This window comes from Choristoneura fumiferana, chromosome 23, assembly GCF_025370935.1.
Source record: "Choristoneura fumiferana chromosome 23, NRCan_CFum_1, whole genome shotgun sequence".
In the NCBI taxonomy this organism is placed as follows: domain Eukaryota; kingdom Metazoa; phylum Arthropoda; class Insecta; order Lepidoptera; family Tortricidae; genus Choristoneura; species Choristoneura fumiferana.
In genome coordinates, this window is record NC_133494.1 from 7,424,430 (window position 1) to 7,447,901 (window position 23,472).

Genomic DNA, 23,472 nt, shown 5'->3' on the forward strand with positions numbered 1-23,472 from the left:
TATTTTACACGTTTTAGTCGAGTTTATCCCACGGCTTCCCTGCTGTAGAAAAATAAAAATGTAGCCAACTATCCCGTGGGAATTTTGAGAAGTCCCTCTTTAGTGCACCGCCGAGATCTTTAAGGAATTGCTGCAAATTTCAAGTCTCAATCTGCAGTGGTTACCACTGTGTGTTGTCTGTCAGTCAGTCAGTCAGTCATTAATGTTGTTTCTGGCCGTATAGGCATATATAGAGGGGGGGGCGGTGTGGGCCATGCCCACCCCAGTGTGGTGTAGTGCCCACCCCAGGTTCTTGGGCTACGGATTCAAAATTCTATAACACTGATATCTTCACACAAAAATCCAGGCCATTCCACATGAAAAAAAAACCCTAGATACGGCAATGTTTCTGGCTGATAAAATTGGGGCAGTACAAATATGTAAAAGTTTTTTCAAATCCCGGACATGCATGTTCTAAAAAGAATGCGGCTTGCTTTGTGACCGGTGTCACGTACACAAACGTTGTTTGCGGTTGTGAGAGCGGGGGATGCCAAGTTATCTATAGTATATACTTATATAAGTACATCTATGTATATATACTATAAATAGTATCGTCACCTTCCTTACCAATAGGATTAATGTTTCGTAGATTGAAAAGTCCCGACAATCACCCAGATATTTGCTTAAAATGTGCAGACGAAATAAGTTTTTACCCATACAAACATACTAATAAGACGGCAAGTCAAAATTAAAAATAAAATTAGAAATAAAACATCTCACATCATCATCAGCCGGAAGACATCTGCGGCTCAACAAAGGCCTTTAGAACGCCACAACGAACGACAACTCGCCACTTGCATCTACCGGTTGCCCGAAATCCTCAGAATGTCGTCAGTCCATCTAGTGGGAGGCCTGCCAACGCTACATCTTCCTGTTCATAAACACCATTCGGGGACTTTTCTCCCTCACCGGTTAAGTATTTCTTCTTCGAGCGATTGTGACCCGCCCATTGCCACTCCAACTTGCATATAATATTCTTCTAGTTATGTCGGTGACTTAAAACAAATAAGAACGAAAGGCCAAAAATCCGAATGGTACCTCCACTAACAAACCACTGATCGCATTCTAACATGCAATAATGTAAGTATGTACCATCAGCCAAATAAGTGGTCTATCAATTTTTAAACAAGTTCCTATCAAATGAATGAATGAATGTCGCTAACGACATATTCATTTGATAGGAACTTGTTTAAAAATTGATAGACCACTTATTTGGCTGATGGTACCGAATCGATCAAAGCGCTTTCTTAAGCATAAACCGCCACACAGCGTAGTGAAATAAGAGTGACAGAAAATACTTAGTGAAAGCAATAGCTTTCTTGTTGACTATCTCGTGGAGATGAAATTACGGCAGGATTGTATTACAGTCCCCTTAATTTATTATCGTACGTAAAATACCTCCTTAGTTCGTGATTTACTTGCGCTGAGCTTGGCGTCTCATACACGTGCTAGTTGGAAGAAGTTCATATGAAATAATTTTATAAGAGGATTTATTTTGTTTTGTAAAGAATTTTCCTTAGTTCAAAGATAGAGGATACTCATTATGTTAGATATGTACGAATATTCTCAGTAGGTACACCCCAGGCCAAAAGTATGGAAATAAAGTTGTTTTTCTTAATATTTAATGTTTCCATTATTATTACTGCGTATTGGTAACGCAAAACTTACTTTAGGCAGCCTCAAAAGATTAAAACTACACCCAAAGTGTTAAAACATCCGAATAATACCTATATTGTAAAAATGTAAAAAATATGTATGTAAATAAATTTGGATGAAGATACAATTCGACCTTTTTATTACTTGTCTTTCTACGAATGTTGAATTTTTAATTTTATCAGAGAGAATTTTAGTTATTTCCTTTAAAAATGTTCTATTTGAATTTTTACTCTCTAGTTTTCGTATCACAAATAAAACAAAATCACAGTTTTCCTTAGATAATTTAAGACAGTTTTCTATTGTCATATAAGCTTGTTTCCATACTTTTGGCCTGGGGTGTACCTATCTACTCAATAAATAGGTAGGTGTTATCTTGACACGTGCTGGATGGCGTAGCGTGAGTAGAGACTCCACAAGGTGGACTGATGACCTGGTGAAGGTCGTAGGAGCCCGATGGAAACGGGTGGCGCAGGACCGGGATTGGCGTGTAGTGAGTCAATTCTAGAGGAGGCAGCTGCAAAAGCGCTACCTACACCTCCCCCCCCCCCCCCTCACAGCAGGAAAGGCACAAGCTCTGGACTGGTCATTGTGGCATTCTTTGGGAAAGACCTAAATCCGGTAGTGGACGTATTTCTTCTGTTGATGATGAGAATAATTTATCTTTAATACTTTAAGTTAACGGAAAGTCAAATGTTATACTTCAAAAATGATAGCTTCCGACAAAATATTACTTTGTTCAGAGATAGTTCAGAGATATTGAAAAACAATTTGAATGCTTAATTTCTGCTACGTATTGAAGTATGTTTTACTTTTAGAGGTCCTTTTGTCAAAATATACGGAACTTTTATAAGTATAACAGACCATTTTAGTATTAAGTACGTGACAAATAACATTAATTCTGAATCTTTTGATAAACGACTTTCATAAATTTTACAGCAATCAATGCAATGAGTTTAGGTTCCGACACAGTTAATTGGCGTATCCGAGTGCGGCAGTTAATTTCACAGAGTCTCCTAGCCGAGCTCAGAATAATTAAATTATCACATAAATACGTGATTTACGGCAAAATAAAACGCGAGTGCCAAGTTAGATATTAATATTAAGTTTATGTGTGTGAAGACAAGTAGCAGTTCCGTAGGGTACCTACTCGCTATGCCTGTGGCTTCGACCCAATCAAATACTACAAAACAGGCTAGTTCCGCATCACGTGGAATATCAATAAATCCTTTCTTAGTACCTACACCTCTATCTTATCATGATCTATGTCATTTAGTCAGCCGCGTAAATTTTTTCTACGTATGTTTTGGGCACAAAGCCACAGGTAGTTGAATGACATGCAGTATGCAGTGTTAATAAATTTAATAATATAGCTCGCTCTGAAGCGGTAAGGCCGCCTATTGCTTACTTCAGAAAAAATATTTATTTACAAGGTATCGATATTTTCTCATTTTAATCTTATTATAAATTGTATTGTATCTATTTTGTAAGACCATGTAAGACATAGTAATTTTTATGAAGACACCAGGTAGCCTAGGAAGGCTACGTAGTTTTGTAGCAACATACTCAAAACATTAAGAAAAATAATATGGTTATAACATTCTGTTTTATGACATTATGAAATACAATTGTAACCTTGGCCCCATTCACGAAGCTTCAGAAAGAACAACAAAAAACACAAAAGCAGCTAATAGAGTTTTTTAATCATTTATGAAAACAAATTGTATACAAAATCTCGCGCCAGAAAAATCAGATATTTGTTTACTGTCATCAAATTTTCAAATCATCAAGCAAGAAAACTGAAGTGGCGAAAATAGTGTCTGCTAGAACTAGATCCATGCATAATTCAGGGCCCATTATTATGTAAATATAGCTACCTAGTTTTCGTCGACAGAGTAAAAGCAATCTGAGTATTTCTCCAGCGCTAGTGCCCGCGGCTCGTTTATTCGTATAAACAAGGCTTATTAATTTTAAGTCCAGTTCAATTTTCGTTTGAAAATACTCCATTTACATAAATGGTAATTTTGTGTCCAAAGTATGTATACTCCTCGAACTTTAATGTTAAAATACTATGAAATCTTTTTCCAACGAAATGCAGTAAACAAACGGGGGTAAGTAGGTAATTGTGTTTACAAATGTTAAATAAAGCGGATTTTCATTCCGTAGCTCCATGAGACTTTTAACAATTATATCAACTAAAGGCTTTACGAGATTGTTTTATTTTCATTCCATTAATGAACTGTTTAGATGATCAGGACGCGGAGAGCAAATGGACGGATGTAGCCCTGTATAGGGAAAAATGGAGGTCAAGAGGAGAGGCCTTTGCCCAGTGGAACACAAATAAACCGCTAAAGCACAAATTTACCGTTAAGGCAACTTACTTACCTAAATGAATGTATAATAATGCCGTTAAAAGGACTCTGATAAACATTACAATAACATTTCAGAGAAAGAGAGCGGATATTAGACCAAATCAGAAAATACAATCGTCACGATTGTTCATACGTGCGTGAAAACCTTTCCAATGATATGGTTTTGTTTACGCATCACAATAAATAAGAAATAGAAATACTTACGATGTCCACGTTTTGTATTAGGGACAATGTGATCAAACGTATTGTTCTGGGACCTTTATGTATGAATACTTTTGCCCGCGACTTGTGACAATAGCGGGCCTTTCATTCGTTTCCCTGTGTCTGAGATTCATATTTAAATGTTGATGTTTGTTTACTATCTCTTTTTAGACTTGACTATGATGTAAATGATATACAATTCTAGAGTACAGTCAACGTCATAAATAAGTGATTACTTTTGTACCTTGTTACTTTAACGTCATGTTTGAAAAACCATACGAAATCATATAACGACTGAAAGCGACAACGTACAAAAGTGATCACTTATTTATGACGTTGACTGTACGTTTGTCAATAGGCCGTATAGGCTGCGGCCTAGGGGCGGCAGCATCTTAGGGGCGGCAGATTTCAGAGGACGAGATTTTTTTTATTTTAGAAAGTTACATGGGGCGGCGGAAATAAAGTGGCCTACACTCATAAAAAATAAATAAATCCGTCACACAAGAAGTGCTGTTAGGGGTAATAGAAAACTTCCAGTCTTCTTACGTAAGTATGTTTTTGAATTAGTGTTCGTATCATAGATACAGGAATAGAAAAAAGATTAATAATAATTAGCATCGGCGGCCCCTACCTATTACTAAGTTTTTAAATTCAGCGTTTCCTCTGAAACGCGTTATTTATATTCTCAAATAAAAAATTCAAATTTCTGAAAATCCGCTGTTTCAGTACTCATGAGTGACGTCTGTTTCCTGAAACTCGAATTTGCACGATTTTCAATTATTTTTAGCATGTACAGCGTTCTTCCTGGAAATTTTCGCAGAAATGTGGCAACGTAATGATGGAAAATCCTCTTCGTTTCATTTTCCGTAATAGTACTTAGAGGTTTGTGAAAAGTGCTTAGCGAAATCTTTTAATGTTATTGGTATTCTTGTTTCCTGCATAAGTTAAAATATGTGTATACATAAGTAAGTAACACACCTACTCTAAAAGTTTTTGTAAATAAAACTTCCAATTTTGAAGCTAATAAAAACAAAAAAAATAATAGATAGTAATGACTGCCATGTTCCAAACTCAAAACAATAGAAACTAAATGCTAATTATTATGCTGTATCTTCGAGTAACGTAGGCAGATGGTGATTAAGTTGCCGTGTACAATTTTAGGGTCGAACAATATACGGGAGCGGTAGCAGCTGCTATACTTTGATGAGTTGAGAAACTTTGCACTTCTTTGGATGATAAGTTGGTTACGAGACATGGGACAAGGGCCAAATCGGGTACCTATGCTGTGACAATGAAATACTTACCTAAATTCAGTTCAAACGCTACTAATCAAAAATTTCAATTTGTGAAACTAAAATCGCATTGAAAGCCGAGAACAACACAATAGTTTTTAGAGAATACACCAAACGATTGCGCTGGCATTTCCTAATAACGATCACAATATTCTTCGACAAACTTTTAATTTCAGCCAAGAACCTGTTATCGAATTCTTACCATGTGCTTCGCTTTTTCAAGAACGTCTTTTTGACCTCAATAAATCCGATGGATTGGTATGCGGGTCGTATCTATATATCTCGTAGGTTCCGGCAACCTTATTCTATAGCCAACTTGGCATTTTCTCCAAAACGAATAACGAATAGATACAGAATTGAAATTCAAAAGTCCTTGAGCCTCATGAATTTAAATCAGCTAGGAGAAGGTGGCTAGTAGTTAAGTATCTGTTATACGAGAGTCAACTGTAACATGAGACGTTAGAGGCTGGTTTTCAGCATTGATCGTTAGTGATCAATATTTATTGCTCTAGGCTAACATGTCATGTCTGCCGCGTTTGAACGAGCTTGCGTATTAAAAGTTGTTGACTGAAATATTATACGCGGATTACACATGATTTTATTTGGAAACTATGTGTGCATAACTAAAATACGCAATTTTATGACATCAAAGCTGATTTTAAACCTGTAATATTCGTATAATAAGTAAATAGATTTTCCGTTTCAAATCATGCTGGTGTGTTTGATCCACTGCCGAAGATCGGATTGACATGGGGTACATTTAATTAATAAGCCCCAATGACAACACAATAGTATCATCATTATCTTATCTTACTTACGTCCCTTCTACATGGTAGAGACCTCCTCTCAGAAAGGGCTTGGTCGGTTCCTATGCGGGCCCAATGCGGATTGAGAACTTCACCCACAGTTGAATTTTCTTCGCAAGTTGTGCAGGTTTTCGCACGATGTTTTCCTTTACCTGAAAGCTTATGGGTCACGCATAAATTTCGAAAAACAATACGTCATTTTTTTCTTTCGAGTCGTTTTATTTATTTATTCAAGGAGAGCAAGTAGACTTCTGCTGCATACAAAGTGCATACATTATTTTCTTAAAAAAGTAAAACCGACTCCAAAAAAATAAAAAAATAACAAAAATGGAACCGACTACAAAACCCTTGATAATATTTTTTTAGGTACCTACTAGCTCGAAGTCGGTGACTCAGCACGAACCAGCAGGAGTGGAACAATAGTCGCCTACCTCACCCACACATTATGGGTTTCAATCCCTCCTGCTGGGTCGTGCTGAGTGATATCTGTGGTCACCGACTTCGAGGAAGTAGGTACCTAGAAAAATATTTTCAAGGGTTTTGTAGTCGGTTCCTTATCTTGTTATTTTTTTGGAGTCAGTTTTACTTTTTTGTTAAAAATTTTCTTTATTTCTCACTTTTTAGTGATTCGTAGCCAAAGTAAAGTACTATTCAATGGAAAAAATCAATTGTGTAAACAAATGTGGTGACTGACATTGACACTTGACTGACGACTGGCTGACTGACTGACTGACGTTGGCTCTAGTGATGTGAAAGCTCTTTAAGATACCTCAATCAGCAGTAAAAAATATTTTGAATTTACTCATATTTCATTCTTTAATGTTTTCCCTAAGTTTAATTTTTTAAAATGGCGAATCACGTATTCTCTTAGTCCTGTTCAAGAGTCATTCACAATGTTTCCATGTCCCTTTTAACTTAAAATGTTTAATAGCATTTTCACGAAGTTTTAGAATTATATCTTCAAATATATATACCTAACGTTTTTCCATATAAACTTACACTCCCCTTTATACCCCTTTAAGGGTAGAATTTTTAAAGTGGTGAAACATGTAACTTATATTTTTGACGTATATTTTCCCCAAGGTTTATGATGGAGTATTTTAGAATTGAAGGGGTCAGTTAAAATATGGATTAATTTAGATTTTTTTGCTGCTTAAGTAGCGTAGTAGAAAAAGGCAACCTGAGATATGTGTGCATAGGAGAAATTTGTATCTTGACTCCTGTCCAACGGTGGTGTAGGGGTACGCAGTACGGATTGCTGAGGACCTAGGTTCGATTCCCAGCGCTGGTCTCTTTTCTGGTTTTTCTGTGCATCCATGTCTCAGTTTGTATTTTCGATATAATTTAGAAGAGGCATTTTAAATTTACATAAGACAGGGAAATGAGAGTAGACACAGGGAAGTGATTCAAAATGATTTTTTGGTCCAACAATGGACTCCACAGTAAATATGATACTAGTAAATAGAAATCTACATAATTTCTACTATAGTACTATTTTATCGTCCAACTAGTGTTTACCCGCGGCTTCGCACACGTAAATCATAAGGTCCAGCAGCTGAAATACCGAGATTTTTAAAAATTGACGTGGGAATTCCCGAAAATTAAATCGTTGTTTTCATTGACATTACATTAAAAACAATCATGGTCAAATTTCATGACTCTAAGCCCAGCGGTTATTAGTTCGAAATTTTATCCCTATCTCGTGGGAATATCGAAATAAAAAGTAGGCTATGTTTTATTCCAGATGTCAAACTATCTACATACCAATTTTCATGACTCTAAGCTGAGCGGTTGTTATTTCAAGATTTTATACCTATCCCATGAGAATATCGGGATGAAAAGTATCCTATGTTGTAATCCAGGTTATCTAACTTTTCGCCAAATTTCATCCAAATCCGTCCAGCCGTTTCAGCGTGAAGAAGTAACAAACATATTCACTCACTCACTCACAAACTTTCACATTTATAATATTAGTAGGATTAGTAGGATATAGTAGGATATAGTAGGAAGTAGGATAGTAGGATAGGATTAGAAACCTTTATAAACCTTCATTATATTCATACTTAGTCCGAGATAACAATGTAGTTTCGTCCTTTCCTGCTATTTGAACGCGACGTTAAAAGACACCATAAGAAACAAAAAACAGGTCCTGGCAACACTAAGAGATTGCATCATTCGTTGTTTTCGCGCTCAACGCACTTGACACGAAAATATTTTAAGCTAATTACTTAATTATTTTGATAGTAAGAAGGTTGAGGAAGGATCATACTTCTAAAGATAATAATGCCAAAAACACCGAGAAAGAATTTGGATAGTAAGATCCAAGAACTGGAGAAGAGATTAGAAAAATATAAGAACCGGGTAATGGCGGCGCCGCCGCAACCGCAACCCCAGTGTTTTAGAGGTGAGTGTTTAGTGTTTACACAATAAACAGTGCTTATCCAAATAGATTTAGACCTTTTTTGGATATATTTTCTAATCTTATCATGATCAGAGAATTTATTTTTTTCTCGAAAGTTTAATATTACACGTAACCTCTCCTTTTATTGGCATTATCGTGTGACGGTTTTGCGCTCTATCCGTAGGATGGAGATGGGTCGAATCTTTACAAAATTGACAAGACTACTTAGCATTATCGTGTGACGATTTTGCGCTCTATCCGTGGGATGGAGATGGGTCAAATCTTAACATGTTGTCAAAAGCCTAACCTAACTTTTTTCCAAAACGACTTCTTATCAGTCTAATAATATTTCAGCTCAGACACCAGAGCTGGAGATTATAGAAACAGACCCAGAGGCCCCAGAGCTAGAGGCTGACCCAGAGGCCCCAGAGCTAGAGGCTGACCCAGAAACTATGGACTCGGAGCCAATTAATGGTGATGAAAACGACTCGGAGGGGCTCGATCCCGAGATGTTACTAGCTCTGGGAGAGCCAACCAGTGGGGAGAGATTATATGGTGAAAAGGTAAATGAACAAATTTATATGACAATCAAGAATATCTTAATAGAGGGCCTCCCCAAACAAAATAAAGAAAAGATTATGGAATCTTTACTGGTCCCAAGCAATTGCAAATTGCTGGATGCCCCAAAATTGAATCTTCAACTTCTGGGACTTCTGAATAACCCATCTAAAACAAGGGATAAATTATTACAAGAGAGGCAGCAAGAGATGGGCTTGGCCCTCGCTAATATCTGCCAAGTGATACAACAATTATCGAGAAAGGACTTCGATAAGATGAATATTGTCAAGAAACTCAGCGACACGTCTCGAGTTCTGAGTAACTTGCATTTTCAATATACTGAAATTCGGAGAAGACTGATAAGCCCTTATTTGGACAAGAATTTAACCGAGAGTTTAAAAGAAAACAAGAGAGACGAATACTTGTATGCAAACCTTGACGATTCACTCAAGTCATTTTCAGCAATCAAAAGAGCATCTAGTGTTCTTAAACCCAAGGGAAACATGCAAGCCAAGACTTTGCAGTCAAAAAACTTTCAAGCTCCTCCACGCCGTCCGATCCCAAACCAGGCCCATCCTCCCAGAGGATCGTTCCGGGGAGGAACCCAGCATCGCTACCAACCCCGTCACCCCTACAAGCCTCAAGAGAACAGACATGCGGGACCATCACTGAGGGGCCGTGCCAAGTATCCCTAGACTCAGGGGTCCTTTTGCTGCTAGACTGTATTATTATAAAGAATGTGAAAGACCCCACTATTTTAGAATGGATAACAGGGTATAAGATCCCTTTTACATGTTTGCCTTTCCAAAATAATAATTTCAATCAATCTGATCAACTTAAAACTGGGGGTTATATCTAAATGTAAATCTACTAAGGGACAATTCTTATCTCGTATTTTTACTATTCCTAAGAAAGATGGTACTCATCGATTTATACTCAATTTAAAAGAGCTGAACTTCTATATTGAAGAGTGTCATTTTAAATTAGACGATATTGGAACTTTATGTAAATTATTAACACAGGGTGACTTCATGTGTACCATAGATTTAAAAAATGCATACTACCTATGTCCAATACATCCATCACACAAAAAGTATTTGAGGTTCCAATTTAATGGTGTGCTATATGAATACAATTGCTTGCCTTTTGGTTTGAGCACTGCGCCATTTGTATTTACTAAGCTGCTAAAGCCAATAATAGGGTATCTCAGGGAAAAAGGGATCCGTTTAGTGATCTATCTTGATGATATGATTTGTCTCGGTTCATCTTACAATGAATGTGTCAACAATATGAAAGTCTTAAATGATAATTTAATGTGTTTAGGTTTTATCATAAATAATGAAAAGAGTAATTTTACTCCATCTAATATCACAGATTTTTTGGGTTTTAAAATAAACTCTATTCGGATGACTTTAGCTCCAACAAATAATAAACGGGAACGACTATTGATAATGATTAGAAAATATTTAAATTTAGGTCATTGCTCAGTTAGAGACTTTGCAAAAATGTTAGGAAATTTAGTTTCAGTATGCATGGCAATATCTTATGGTTTTGTTTATACAAAAAATTTAGAAAGAACCAAATTTATGGCTTTGGAACGGTCGGGGGGTAATTATGACAGCATTATGACAATTAGCCAAGATGCTAAAGCAGATCTCAGGTGGTGGAAGGACAATATTATGACTGGATTGTGTCACATAAAGCAGTACATTTTTGCATTAGAGATTTTCTCAGATGCATCCTTATCTGGTTGGGGTGCAGTTTGCAAGGGAAAGACAGCTAAGGGAAATTGGTCAGTAGGAGAAAAAGAAAATCACATTAATTATCTTGAACTAATGGCAGCATATTTTGCATTACGATGTTTTGCTAGCGATCAGAGCCAGTGTGAGATTTTATTAAGGATAGATAATACTACGGCCATCTCTTATATAAATAGAATGGGTTCGGTTCAATTTCCTCAATTAAATAACCTTGCAAAGCAGATTTGGAAATGGTGTGAAGTAAGAGATCTGTGGATTTATGCTTCTTATATTAAATCCAAAGATAATTTGGAGGCAGATTATGAATCACGGAGTTCAAACTTAGATATAGAATGGGAGTTATCGGAAGAAGTTTTTCAAAAGATAGTGGGAACATTAGGTTATCCTACTATAGACCTGTTTGCTTCTCGGGTAAATAAAAAATGTGATAAATACATTTCCTGGCACAGAGATCCATTTGCCTGGAACATTGATGCCTTTACAGTGCAATGGGGGGAATTTTTTTACGCATTCCCTCCATTCTCATTAATTTTAAAAGTATTACGTAAGATTAAGACTGATAAGGCAACTGGAATTTTAATATTTCCAGTGTGGCCCACTCAAGCTTGGTACCCACTATTAAAATCTCTGACTGTCTCGAAAGTACTTAAATTTGGTCCATCTGAAGATTTATTAATGTCTCCTTGCAGGTCACCACATCCCTTACATGCTCAACTTATCCTGGGGGCCTGTGTATTATCAGGGAATCAATGAAGAGGAGAATGATACCTAATGATGCAATTGATGTTATGATAGCATCCCTAGCAAAGAATAGCCTAAGACAATATGATTCTTGTTTACGTCAGTGGTGGCAATTCTGTAAATCTCATAATGAAGATTTAGTGAGCATTTCTGTACCCAAGATTATATCATATTTAATGTTAATATTTAAGAAGGGAGCTTCATACCAGACTTTGAATTGCCACCGATCAGCTCTATCTTTAATTATAGGTAGTAATTTAGGCAATGATGATAGAATAAAACGCTGGTTTAAGGGAGTTTATAAACTTCGACCATGCATACCTAGATATTCAAGTACATGGGATCCAGCCACTGTTCTGTCTTACCTAAAACATTGGTTTCCTTTAGAGACTCTAGATTTAAGAAAACTGACATTAAAATCTGCTATGTTATTGGCCTTAACCACTGGCCAGAGAGTGCAGACCCTATCTCTTATTAAATTTAATAACATTATACACAGAGAAGAGGGCATTGATATTATTTTAACGGATATTCAAAAGACATCGGCGCCGGGGCGATTTATGAATAAATTGTCTCTACCATTTTTTATCAATAACCCAGATATTTGCCCAGCAAAGACCCTTTTACAGTATTTAAAGGTAACAAATGGATTAAGACGGAACAGTAACTGCGTAAGATTGTTTCTTACGGTAAAAAGTCCTCATAAACCAGCTTCGACACAAACAATAAGTAGATGGCTCAAATCAGTAATGAAAGTCAGTGGTGTAGATGTCAATAAGTTTACATCACACTCGACTCGTCACGCCGCGTCATCGCAGGCACACCGGGCAGGTCTTACAACAGACAGTATCCTAAGAGCTGTTGGGTGGTCTAGTAGATCGACTACTTTTGCGAGGCACTATAACAGACCTCTCATTAGCGATGATAATGCGCAAGATCTTTTTGCCAGATCTGTGGTATTGCCTAGCACCTAGGTAATTATTATAATATTGAGATAGTAATGAAGAATGTGATCTATCAAAGACTGTTTATTACCTAACTAGGTGTTATACTAAAATAAGGTTTAAATTGTAACATGATTATTCTATTTTTTGTTAAATTTTGAAGAAGAGTTTTAGTTTGTTAATTATTGCAGAATAAATATTCAAATTGATCTAGATATCTAAATGTTTATTTTCTTCTCTAAACATCTACATTGTTATCTCGGACTAAGTATGAATATAATGATAGGATTAAACGAACTTACCTGAAGTGAAGTTCTATCCTGATTATATGAAGTACTTAGTCCGAGATAAGGGAGCTTCCCGCCCCCCTCTCGGATAGTTACTTTTGACTATCCCCCTACTAATCTAAGGGATATGCTATGCTATGATAACTCTAAACGTAATGATGCAATCTCTTAGTGTTGCCAGGACCTGTTTTTTGTTTCTTATGGTGTCTTTTAACGTCGCGTTCAAATAGCAGGAAAGGACGAAACTACATTGTTATCTCGGACTAAGTACTTCATATAATCAGGATAGAACTTCACTTCAGGTAAGTTCGTTTAATCCTATCATTAAATAGTGTAACTTAACACAAATAATTATATCTACGAATAAATTAATTTGCAGAGCCAGCCATAATTATCGGTAGGTAAGGTTGGTTCAGTCAAATAATTAATTTGTTGGTACAGCACTAAATTTCCAGAGAGTAGACCGACCATAGACCAACTTCGGTGAGGAAAAAATTATCATGTCAATTTGACAAATAAGTATAACGGATTTTCGTCTTCCAATTAATTCTATAAAATAAACATATTTAAACGATTATTTAATGATAAAATGATTGTTAAAAACAGTGGTGAGCTCATTGAGATGTGAATATGATCGGGATTGGCGTTCAAATGTAAGTAACTACGGAGTAATCGTGAAAAATTGTTTTGTTTACACAATTGATTTTTTTCCATTGAATAGTAATTTAGGTACGTTCGGCCGGCGCGCCTAATCATTAGGCGCGCGGCAGTGGGTTGCCGCTCGGCTCGCACGCTGGACGCGTCGCGCGTGATTTGTGTAGGTACCTAATTATTTTATTTTGCAACAATGACTTCGAAACGATATAATCCGTCCGAGTTATACTGTTGTGTTTACGGATGTATAAACCGGTGAAATAACTGGCACTTGAGGTATCCCATCTTAGGCCTCTAGGTTGGCAACGCATCTGCAATATCCCTGGTGTTACAGATGTTTATGGGCGGTGGTGATCTCTTACCATCAGGAGACCCACTTGCTCGTTTGCCATCCAGTCAAATAAAAATAAAAAAAACTGGCCAAGAGCGTGTCGGACACGCCCAAAATAGGGTTCCGTAGCCATTACGAAAAAATTAAGTAATATTTTTCTAAGGATGTCGTATTTTCTACGGAATCTTCCAAGTTTTTGGCTCCGGAACCCTAAAAAGAAGATAAAGGAATCGGAGTTATCATTTTTAAACATTCCGAAAGATGTTGAAAGGTCGTTCTCTTTACTTCTCTAATTTCCTAAGTCCTAGAATAGTAATAGTTTCGTATGATATGTAGTTATCTACTGATAAAATTCTGTAATTGGTCGGTCAGAAATAATATTTTAAGACATGGTTTTGCCAATACGGAAATCTATAGTAGGCGTTAGGTTATATGTTAAGGAATATTTACTTGTTTATTAAAGGTAGTTTATTTAGTTCATATTAATTAGAAGTGTTCCGTTTCATTACTCGTATGTAATAAAATATTAATTATTCTACGAGCGAAAGCTTGTTAATTGTTCGAACTCACCCGAAAGTGTATAAAACAGGGTACTTAAGGCGGCGTTTTGTCACGGGAACGAATTGCTGGCGAAATATTAAACAGATGTTGCTCCGCTCTAGCGAAAGTCGTGATGGCAATTTGTTAGCGAACTGAACTGGGTACAGAAATTTACATTGGAATCTATCACACACAGGATGTTAATAAATTGGTGAGTAAATTACGGGCCATACTCGCATTATTAGGTGGGTTAAAATTGAGAATCTGTCTAAGAAATTATAATTTTCTGCGAGATCTTCTCAAAAACTCTCACAAATAATGGTATACATACACAAAATCATGATGTATGATGTTTGTCAGAATTTTCAAAAATTATTGAATGGTCATACTGTGGAACTGTGTAGATTAGGTTAGGTTTGTTTTATAAAAAATCTGAACAATGAATAGATTCAGAGAATAATCTAACATAACCAACAAAAAGTTGGAAACCCCCCGACTTTGTCACTTCAAAGTTAAATATCTCAAAAACGGCTGAACCGATTTTGTCTAAGATGTCTTTTTGCGTCGGGGGTTAAAAATGAATTGGGACAAACAAAAAACTATGACAAACATTTTGTTATGCCTTTCAACAATTCTGTGAGCCGATATGCACTCCATATTAGTTTCTTCGTGTAAACGTCCTATTCAAAAACAAAAATAAAAACTCCTATTGTATTCGCAAAGTGTAGAATGGAACTATAAGTTTTATGGAAACACGATCTTACTGGGGCCTCTTAAGTTATTAAGGTCATTTTGCTAGGGGGGTAACTTAAGCGACCTTCGCCGCATTTCCGAGTTCGTGATCTCCATTCAAGAGCTTTTACTTCGCACTCTATCGTCTATCGTTCACAATGATCAAAAATATCAAAACATAATTCTAATCAATCCATTATGCCTTGCGTTGAACATTAAACTAGATAACAATGTTTTATTTAAAATCAGTCTTATCTAACTAAACTTTTTAAACAAGCACTGTTAAGTAAATGGATTTAAAGTTCCTCTCAGCAGAAGAACTGAGTAAAATTCTCGACTTCACTTCAACGTCAAAGTTAAATCTCGTACGTCCGTTCCAAAGTCCACAATGCCGGGAATACCTCTGTAAAATGCTACTGAGACATAATAGGCGTTCCCTAACGGCTAGTTAAGAAGGGTTGGACACAAAAGGTCCCAACGATCAAAGTGCATCCGTAAAGGGCCCTGAGATGAGATAAAAGGCAATAAACAGTTTGTAACAGTACAACCTATTAAGGAAGTAACTTGTGGCTTCGAAAAACGTAACAAGTGGCGGCACCGCTATGCTGCGCCGCACAATTTCAGAGAAATTTGTGTACCTACCTATTTATTTTGTGGAAGTTTTCAAACAACTCAACCATTTTATTATAACAATCAGTTCTTATTATTAATTATCAAACATAGAATAAGAGCGAACAAGCAAAATAATATTATGAATGATATAATCGTCCGAAGTAGCATATATCTGTTGTATTTTTAGATTATTTCCATTAGCTTAATGATTGCAGTAGTTTATATGCGACTGCTGCATATTAAGATGCATTAAATACAAGTGTGAGTTTATGAGAAACTCGAGTTTTTTAACGCGTAATTAATTATGTACAATTACATGTACCTACGTTGCTTTTTCTTCACACACATCTGGTGTTGCAGATGTTTATGGGCGGTGGTGATCTCTTACCATCAGGAGACCCACTTGCTCGTTTGCCATCCAGTCGAATAAAAAAAAACACATAAACAAAACAAAGTAATCTTTTCAGTAAGACAAATTGAATATCAAAAATGGCGGTAAATAAATACTTAACGTCAAGCGACTGATATCAGAATTGAGGTTCAATCAAATTGCTTTGTTTTTGAGATATGTTCAAAATTTGAATATCATGGTAACATTTCCAATGTTACCTACTATAAAATAATAACATTGTCACAGACAAGAAATATCTTCTCATAAAACAGTTTATATTTATGATGATGATCGCATTAAGTATACAGGGTTTATGATATGTGTGTAGATAAACTAGTTAAAACAACAGTTTTACCTGTTAACACTCCGAATCATTTTCGTAAAGCCTTACACCTTACCGAAATATTTTTTTTTTAATAAAAAGTACATTACAATCCTCAAATCTGTTCCTCTCATGTCTCGTGGTCACGGGATTCCGGTCACGTCTTGCTCTTGGTTTGGATGCTGTAAATATAAAGTGGTTTTATGAGTCTCGAGTTCAATAATAAATACGTTATTATTATGTCAAGGAAAGTTTTTAGTAATTCACGCAAACCCAACGCTCACGCTCTTTGAATACAGATTATCAGTCCTACAAGAAATATTCGAGGGATGCGTCCCACGTGCTCGTTTGCCAACCAGTCGAATAAAAAAATAATAATGGGTGTACCTTACCATTTACTGCTTAAAATCGTAAAATATACTTTCCCAAACGTTGCATTTCCTAACAAGGTCCAATTTCTTATAAGTAACACTAGGTACACCTATCTCGAAAAGTTCCTGCTATTTCCAGAAAATAACTTTTTAAACCGTTTATTTTACCAAAAAGCGCATTTTTGTACTTAAATCAACACATATGTTTTCTTTTAATACGAGGACAAAAGTAACATTTTGTATTTCTTCGAAATTACCAATACCAGGGGTATTGCAGATGTTTATGGGCGGTGGTGATCTCTTACCATCAGGAGACCCACTTGCTCGTTTGCCAACCAGTCGAATAAACAAAAATTACGTGTTAAATAACATCATAGGTGTTCAGAAAGACTGATATCAGGAAGTGATGTGATCGCAATCTAAAATAAAATATACTTCGGGAAAAGGTACGTTTTTCAAAAGGAAATTAGGTATATGGTCCTTATTTTGTAAGTCTACGTTTTGAAATTTAAATGAAAATTATACTTTCTGTCTGAGAAAGGTCACATTTCAGGAAAATGTGTTTTGCGATCCAAAGTCTCAAAAACAAATAAATAAAATATCCGCACTGGGCCCGCGTGGAAACTATGGTCCAAGCCCTCTCATTCTGAGAGGAGGCCTGTGCCCAGCAGTGGGACGTATATAGGCTGGGATGAGGATGATGAGTTAAGTACTATACTTTGATTTTCAGTTATAATCAACCCTTCCAGATTAAGTAGTAGGTACCTACTTAGGTAAATAAAATAAAATCATGGAAGTACCTATCGTTAAAATAATCAAAAGCAAAGCAGGATTATGTATTTAATATTAAATTATTTTCAACAAAATGAGGACTGAATCTAGCCTGATGGGTATTATACAAATTTGATAATGCCATTTAATTATGAAACAGTAACAAAATTTTGTCTGGAAATTGCAGATAATGAAAATAAAAGAATATTAAGTATTAGGGTATTTGCATTAGTTAGTCTCTTTTGAAAGTAGGTATATTCATATATTTTTACTAAAATTACATCACCATCCAGTTCAAAATTTTACAGTTTTTGGGATAACATTGAAAGAACAAATTGCATTGTAAATTTATGTATATTTTTGTTCTCACCGTCATGTATGATTTGGAAAACCAATAAAAATAAACAATTAAAAAAAAACAATCGAGATACGAGTAACAAATCTACTCGTAATGTATATTATTTTATACTCAAACAAGACTGATTTGATATTATCCTATTAGCTCTAAAATTATGTTCTATCTCGCTAATTGGTATTGATTTCACTATTTCAATAGCTTCATTATCTGCAGCGGCGCAGAAGTTTCCGTCTATTTTAACGAATAATAACGTTTTTGCTTGCCTTAAAAACTTCAGATTAAATTGTTACTGTCATACAAGAACACAAATTCAATTCGATACTTAGGTACCTACTTTATTACTGAAGGAAGGCAGGTAGGTAACTCAATATTTTTTGTCATCAATTTGCTATCTCGTCTAAAGCCATTAAAATAATCAAGAGCAATGAAACATGAAACCGGACCACTTAGGTATTTAAAAGTCAACCAGTATTCAATTGATCACAAATAACTGCTTCAATATAGCATAAGCTCAGTATCAGCGCGCTTGTATTTTCATTTCTGTACGCTTTTACAGAAACTCTCCTTTCATCACGAAGTTAATTTTCACTTGGACGACTCGGAGAAGTATGTTGACAAGATTAGTCCGGAGCTAAATAAATTACTAGTTAAGCCTAGACTAATAGTTAGTTTCGTCTCATAAAGCAGAGAAGACAGGGAAGTTGACAAGCTTAATGGTCTTTGAAACTGCCGTATAATTTTCATTCATGCCAACTATTAAGTCGCTCTAAATGTGCTAACTTTAGCAAGTTAGACAATTTAAATTAATGTCCGCATTAAATCTGAATAGGGACTTCGGGAACATGTCTGCCGATTACCTGGGTTGAGGCTGTATTTATACCAACCAGATTTATTTGAACGCTAACGCTATTATAATGTCTTGATCAGTTTTAAGTTTGTCGCTTACATCAAGTACCCTAAATTCTCCCAAGTAAAATGAATAGAGATATTGAAAAGTAGTGTTTCAACATATACGAGCAAATAATTAAATCATAGATCGTACTCGTCAGACTGAATAACATTAGTTCAGCGACATTAAAAAATAATGGAGTCTTTATATTTTCCCCTTTTCATACAAATTACTCTTATCAATGTACGTACGCTATCCTAGAACCCAACTGACGTTGCTTGTCACCATCCTGTCACGCTACAAATATCAAACATTTTGCTTTACATTGTTTCTTCGAATAAACTTTAAAGTGTAACAAAAATAAACTAATTATAATATACTATTATAATAATGTTGTTCAGTTTGACGAGTACGATCTAATGTTTTAATTATTTGCTCGTGTTACAGGCCACACCCGGTAGAAAAATTTACGCAACTAATATCAGCATTGCCTACTACTTTTGAAATATATATGGTTGTATAACGCATTCTCCCCGCCTATTTGCTCATTTAATAATATTCTTTTGACTTTTTATTTTTCCTTCCTATTTTCCGTTTTCGTACAGCAAGTAACGCGTATTTTCCTTTATTAAAATTGACATACTCGTATTATTATTAAAAAATGAACGTTAATAATCAAATTACCTTTTTCCTTTCAGATCTATCCAGGCATGATTTGAACCGACAGGGTGAGTAATGAGTACTTAATGAGTTTTTTCCTTAATTGATAACCCTGTTAATATTTTATACCTGATTATAATCTTACCTAACCATTCAAGAGTAGAAATTTTATAAATTTTATTAATTTTATGTTTCCAATAATACAAGGCTCATTTGTTTAAGACGAGTTTTGAGGTTAAACTTCCTAATTAGTAATATAAGTCCTTGTAATTATTAAGGGTTGGGGGAGGTATAGGTGATTAATTTACACATAACGATCCAGCTAGGATGGTGTAATCTTAAAGAGATGGGAATCTTAGAGAATCCTTTACTTATTAGTACAAGAATACTTGTCTTATCTTATCTCCTGCTTATACACATCCTGGGCAAATTCTTCCTCTCGGATTCGGATTCGGATCGGATTGCAAAGGATTGTAGTTCCCACATGGACTCACTGCCAATTAGGAAACGCACGCACACCCAAAGAATTGAATTGCTAGGCAGGTGTGTGCAATCCGTGCAATGTTTTCCTTCACCGAAAAGCTCATGGCAATTTTCAAGTGTAATTTCGCGCATTATATTCTAAAAACTCAGAGGTACAAGCCCGAGTGGGAATCCACGACCCTTAGCTTGAAAGGCTTGAATACAAGGAATACCTGGAAGGCATTTTAAAAGCAGTACAATTGTTCTTTGCTTAGTGTAATATAATAACTCCTATCCCCAGTTAAATCATGCGAAGTAAAACCCGAGTTCTCTGCAGCTGTTATTTATCACTGAAGCATACAAAAGAAGTTTTGAAAAGTGCTTTTGGCGTAGCGCTGAATTCAGCTGTTGCGAAACGAGCGAACGGGCCAGTTCACAGTTGGAAGTGTTGGAACACAGTAAAACTGTGAACTGTTCAAATTGTTAGATTCCGCGGCCCGCAGCATACGAAGGACTTAGAAAGGTGGCCCTTATTTTTGCTTTTGTACCTATACTATACCTATCTATTGCAATTTCTTTCAAAATTGACAATGCTAACTTTTCGTTTTTATAACTTATCATAAATAACCTAAGGGATGATTTTAGGTATTTAGAAACGGTCCACTTTATAAATATATACTCGTATAGGTAGGTATATAAGTATTGCAGAACTAGACTAGTAATAAATATGACTTAATCACAACCTTAAACATTAATAAAATTACCTGTTTTTTTGCACAACAGCATCCGTCGTCACAAATGGTAGAGTCGGTAATTTATGACTTTTATATTATGAGTACCCGTGTGGTGTCTGGCTAGAATTACACCTCTCCATTTCTTCCGTGGATGTCATAAGAGGCGACAGAGGATTATACTTAGGTTATGGTATACCGTAGGCGACAGGCTAGCAACCTGTCACTATTGTACCGTTTTTTTCAAACCTAAAATTGCTAAAAGTGGCTCCGAAGCGGTAACGTTTCGTGTGCTCTGCCTACCCATTTGGGAATACAGGCGTGATGTTTGTGTGTTGTGTGTGTGTATATTATGAGTATAATCGCGAAAGTGTAAAACATTTAACCCAACTATTGTATTTGATTGTGCCTAAGTGAGTGTACCATAATTTATTTGATAAAGTAACGTTCGTTAGTTTTTGGGGATTCAAGGTACTCATATTACTTACTGTTCTTCAATTACAAAAACACATTATCTACTGTAATTTGATTGGTACACAATAATAGATTTGCAATCAGCAAAACCCTTGCTGAGTGTTATTGTGTTTACGTAGGTATGTATATTATGCCATGTTATTTGATACAGTTCTTGTTCACTATAAAATTTGGAGCATCAACAGATGATTGAATAGCGAATTTTGGTGTCAATGTGTGGACCGATCTACGAGAGAATATTTGAAATTTGAAAAATATCTAAATCTGTGTGCTGCGACTATACAGCGTTGGTTGTGCAGATTCTTACAGATCGTAAGAAGTTTTTTCCAAATTAAACAAGCGTTTTCCCGTACCGAAAACTTTTTTCGACAAAAAAATAATATTAAAGTTGAAACGACCATGTGTGACTTTTCTTTCTTATGGAAACTGTTCTTAGGACTTTATGCTAGTTGGAATTGTTAAAGTATAAGAGTAACTTACATATAAGAAGGTAACTGAATAATTTTAAGTTACTTAATAAAGTTTGATAAAAACTTTTTCAATAAATATTTCAGATTATAAAAGTACTATTGTTGTTTTTAAAAATTTTACCTATCATGCTTCAATTCACAACTGAAACGGATGGGGTCGGCGTCACAGTGATAAAATGTTTCTTTTCACGTAATAGTTGCGACTATTAGGTACTCGTACCTAATTACCGCTAATCGTAGAGCTAATCAATTAATCGGTCCTATTCTAAAATCCCGTAATAGGCAAAAGTGGAAGACGAAGATAAATCGCAGGATATTGTCTGTTGTGTGTCGGTACAGGAAAATCAGGTGCAGGTACCATCTTGCTCGCTAATCCTGCCGTGAAGCAGCAGTGCAAGCAGAGAGACCCATTTGCTCGTTTGCCATCCAGACGAATAAAAAAACATTAAAACAGTATTCTGTGCTAATGTACTACTGAATCGGAAACCAGTGAAATTACTACCACATAAAATAGGAATCATCAGCAATATTCTGGTATTGCACATGTTCATGGGAGACAGTACTAACTTAATATCAGCTGACATCATTCTCATTTGCTACCCAAGTTCAAAAAAACATCATTATCAACCTACGAATAATAATAAGTCAGGAAGCGTTACTTAGATCAAACTCCACACAAACAGTGGCCATACCTAAAACCAAAACGACTTATGATTCAAATAGGAATCAATTTCAAGATTAAAATAGACGTGCTTGTTGATTGGTTAAAATTCAGAAACAAAGCAGGGATTGGTTGGCTCGCGTGATGCAATGTCAGTAGACAAACTACATAGACAACTGGCGATCAGACGGATTACTTCTTACATCTAACGTTTCAAATTTAACGCGAGCGAAGCCGCGGGCAAAAGCTAGTAATATTATACGTAGTTTGTAAGGTGAAAATGTGGCTAGCAACTACATAAATGGTTCTTGAAATAAATTATTATGATTTTATAACACAACCTGTTTTCGACCCTTCAGCGCACCACACTTTCGCAACTCGATAAGAATTATATCTACCTAAAACATGGCCCCTCAAGCAAGCAAACCTCTGAGAGCGAGTAAATTCTCTTTGGCTCCGTCGAGGCCGTGTGAGAATCTCATTTGCTCTTTGTTCCTAAATCGTGAACACCTTTTGTAACGGGAGTCTGCAAAGCAGCCTTTTGATTAGCACGCTGGACACTTAGCAGATTAACTAGGAGTTTTGTGTGAACTCGTGAACTCGAGACTGCGAATGTGAGATAAATTTTGCTGAAAAGCCGTACTCTAACTTGACAGTTTCACAGCTCGTTAGACGGATTAGTTTATTTTAGTCGTATCCTTTAGTTTTGGGTCCATGGACTAAATAATGCTCTGAATTGAGTATCAGTATCATTCTTCGTACTAGTGTACTATTTTAGTTGCATTTTGCAGAACAACGTTATTTAGTAAGGTCGAAATGTAGGGTGTTCCTTGTTCCAGTGCTCGAGCCAGCAGTAATACCCTTGGTAATACTAAATTCCTGCCTTACTAATATTATCTGTTAAGTTCCTGATATCTTACGGTATAGAGGTCTAGGTGTCTATTTTGTTCGATTTAACAGAGACAGATATTTATTTTTTAAAAGTATGG

General features: G+C 35.9%; 2 protein-coding genes across 2 annotated transcripts in view; both read left to right on the forward strand.

Moving 5' to 3' along the window:
- The window catches only part of LOC141440931 (probable G-protein coupled receptor CG31760), a 148,897-nt gene that overhangs the window by 69,325 nt on the left and 56,100 nt on the right, over nt 1-23,472 (forward strand). Inside the window, exon 2 of the mRNA XM_074105525.1 lies at nt 19,724-19,753. The gene's annotated coding sequence lies outside the window, so the exon portion shown is untranslated. The remainder of the gene's footprint in view (nt 1-19,723; nt 19,754-23,472) is intronic.
- Nucleotides 8,420-13,379, forward strand: LOC141440932 (uncharacterized). Its single transcript, XM_074105526.1, has 2 exons — nt 8,420-8,767; nt 9,119-13,379. The coding sequence occupies exons 1-2, from the start codon at nt 8,647-8,649 to the stop codon at nt 10,015-10,017; spliced, it is 1,020 nt and encodes a 339-aa protein (XP_073961627.1). The 5' UTR covers nt 8,420-8,646; the 3' UTR covers nt 10,018-13,379.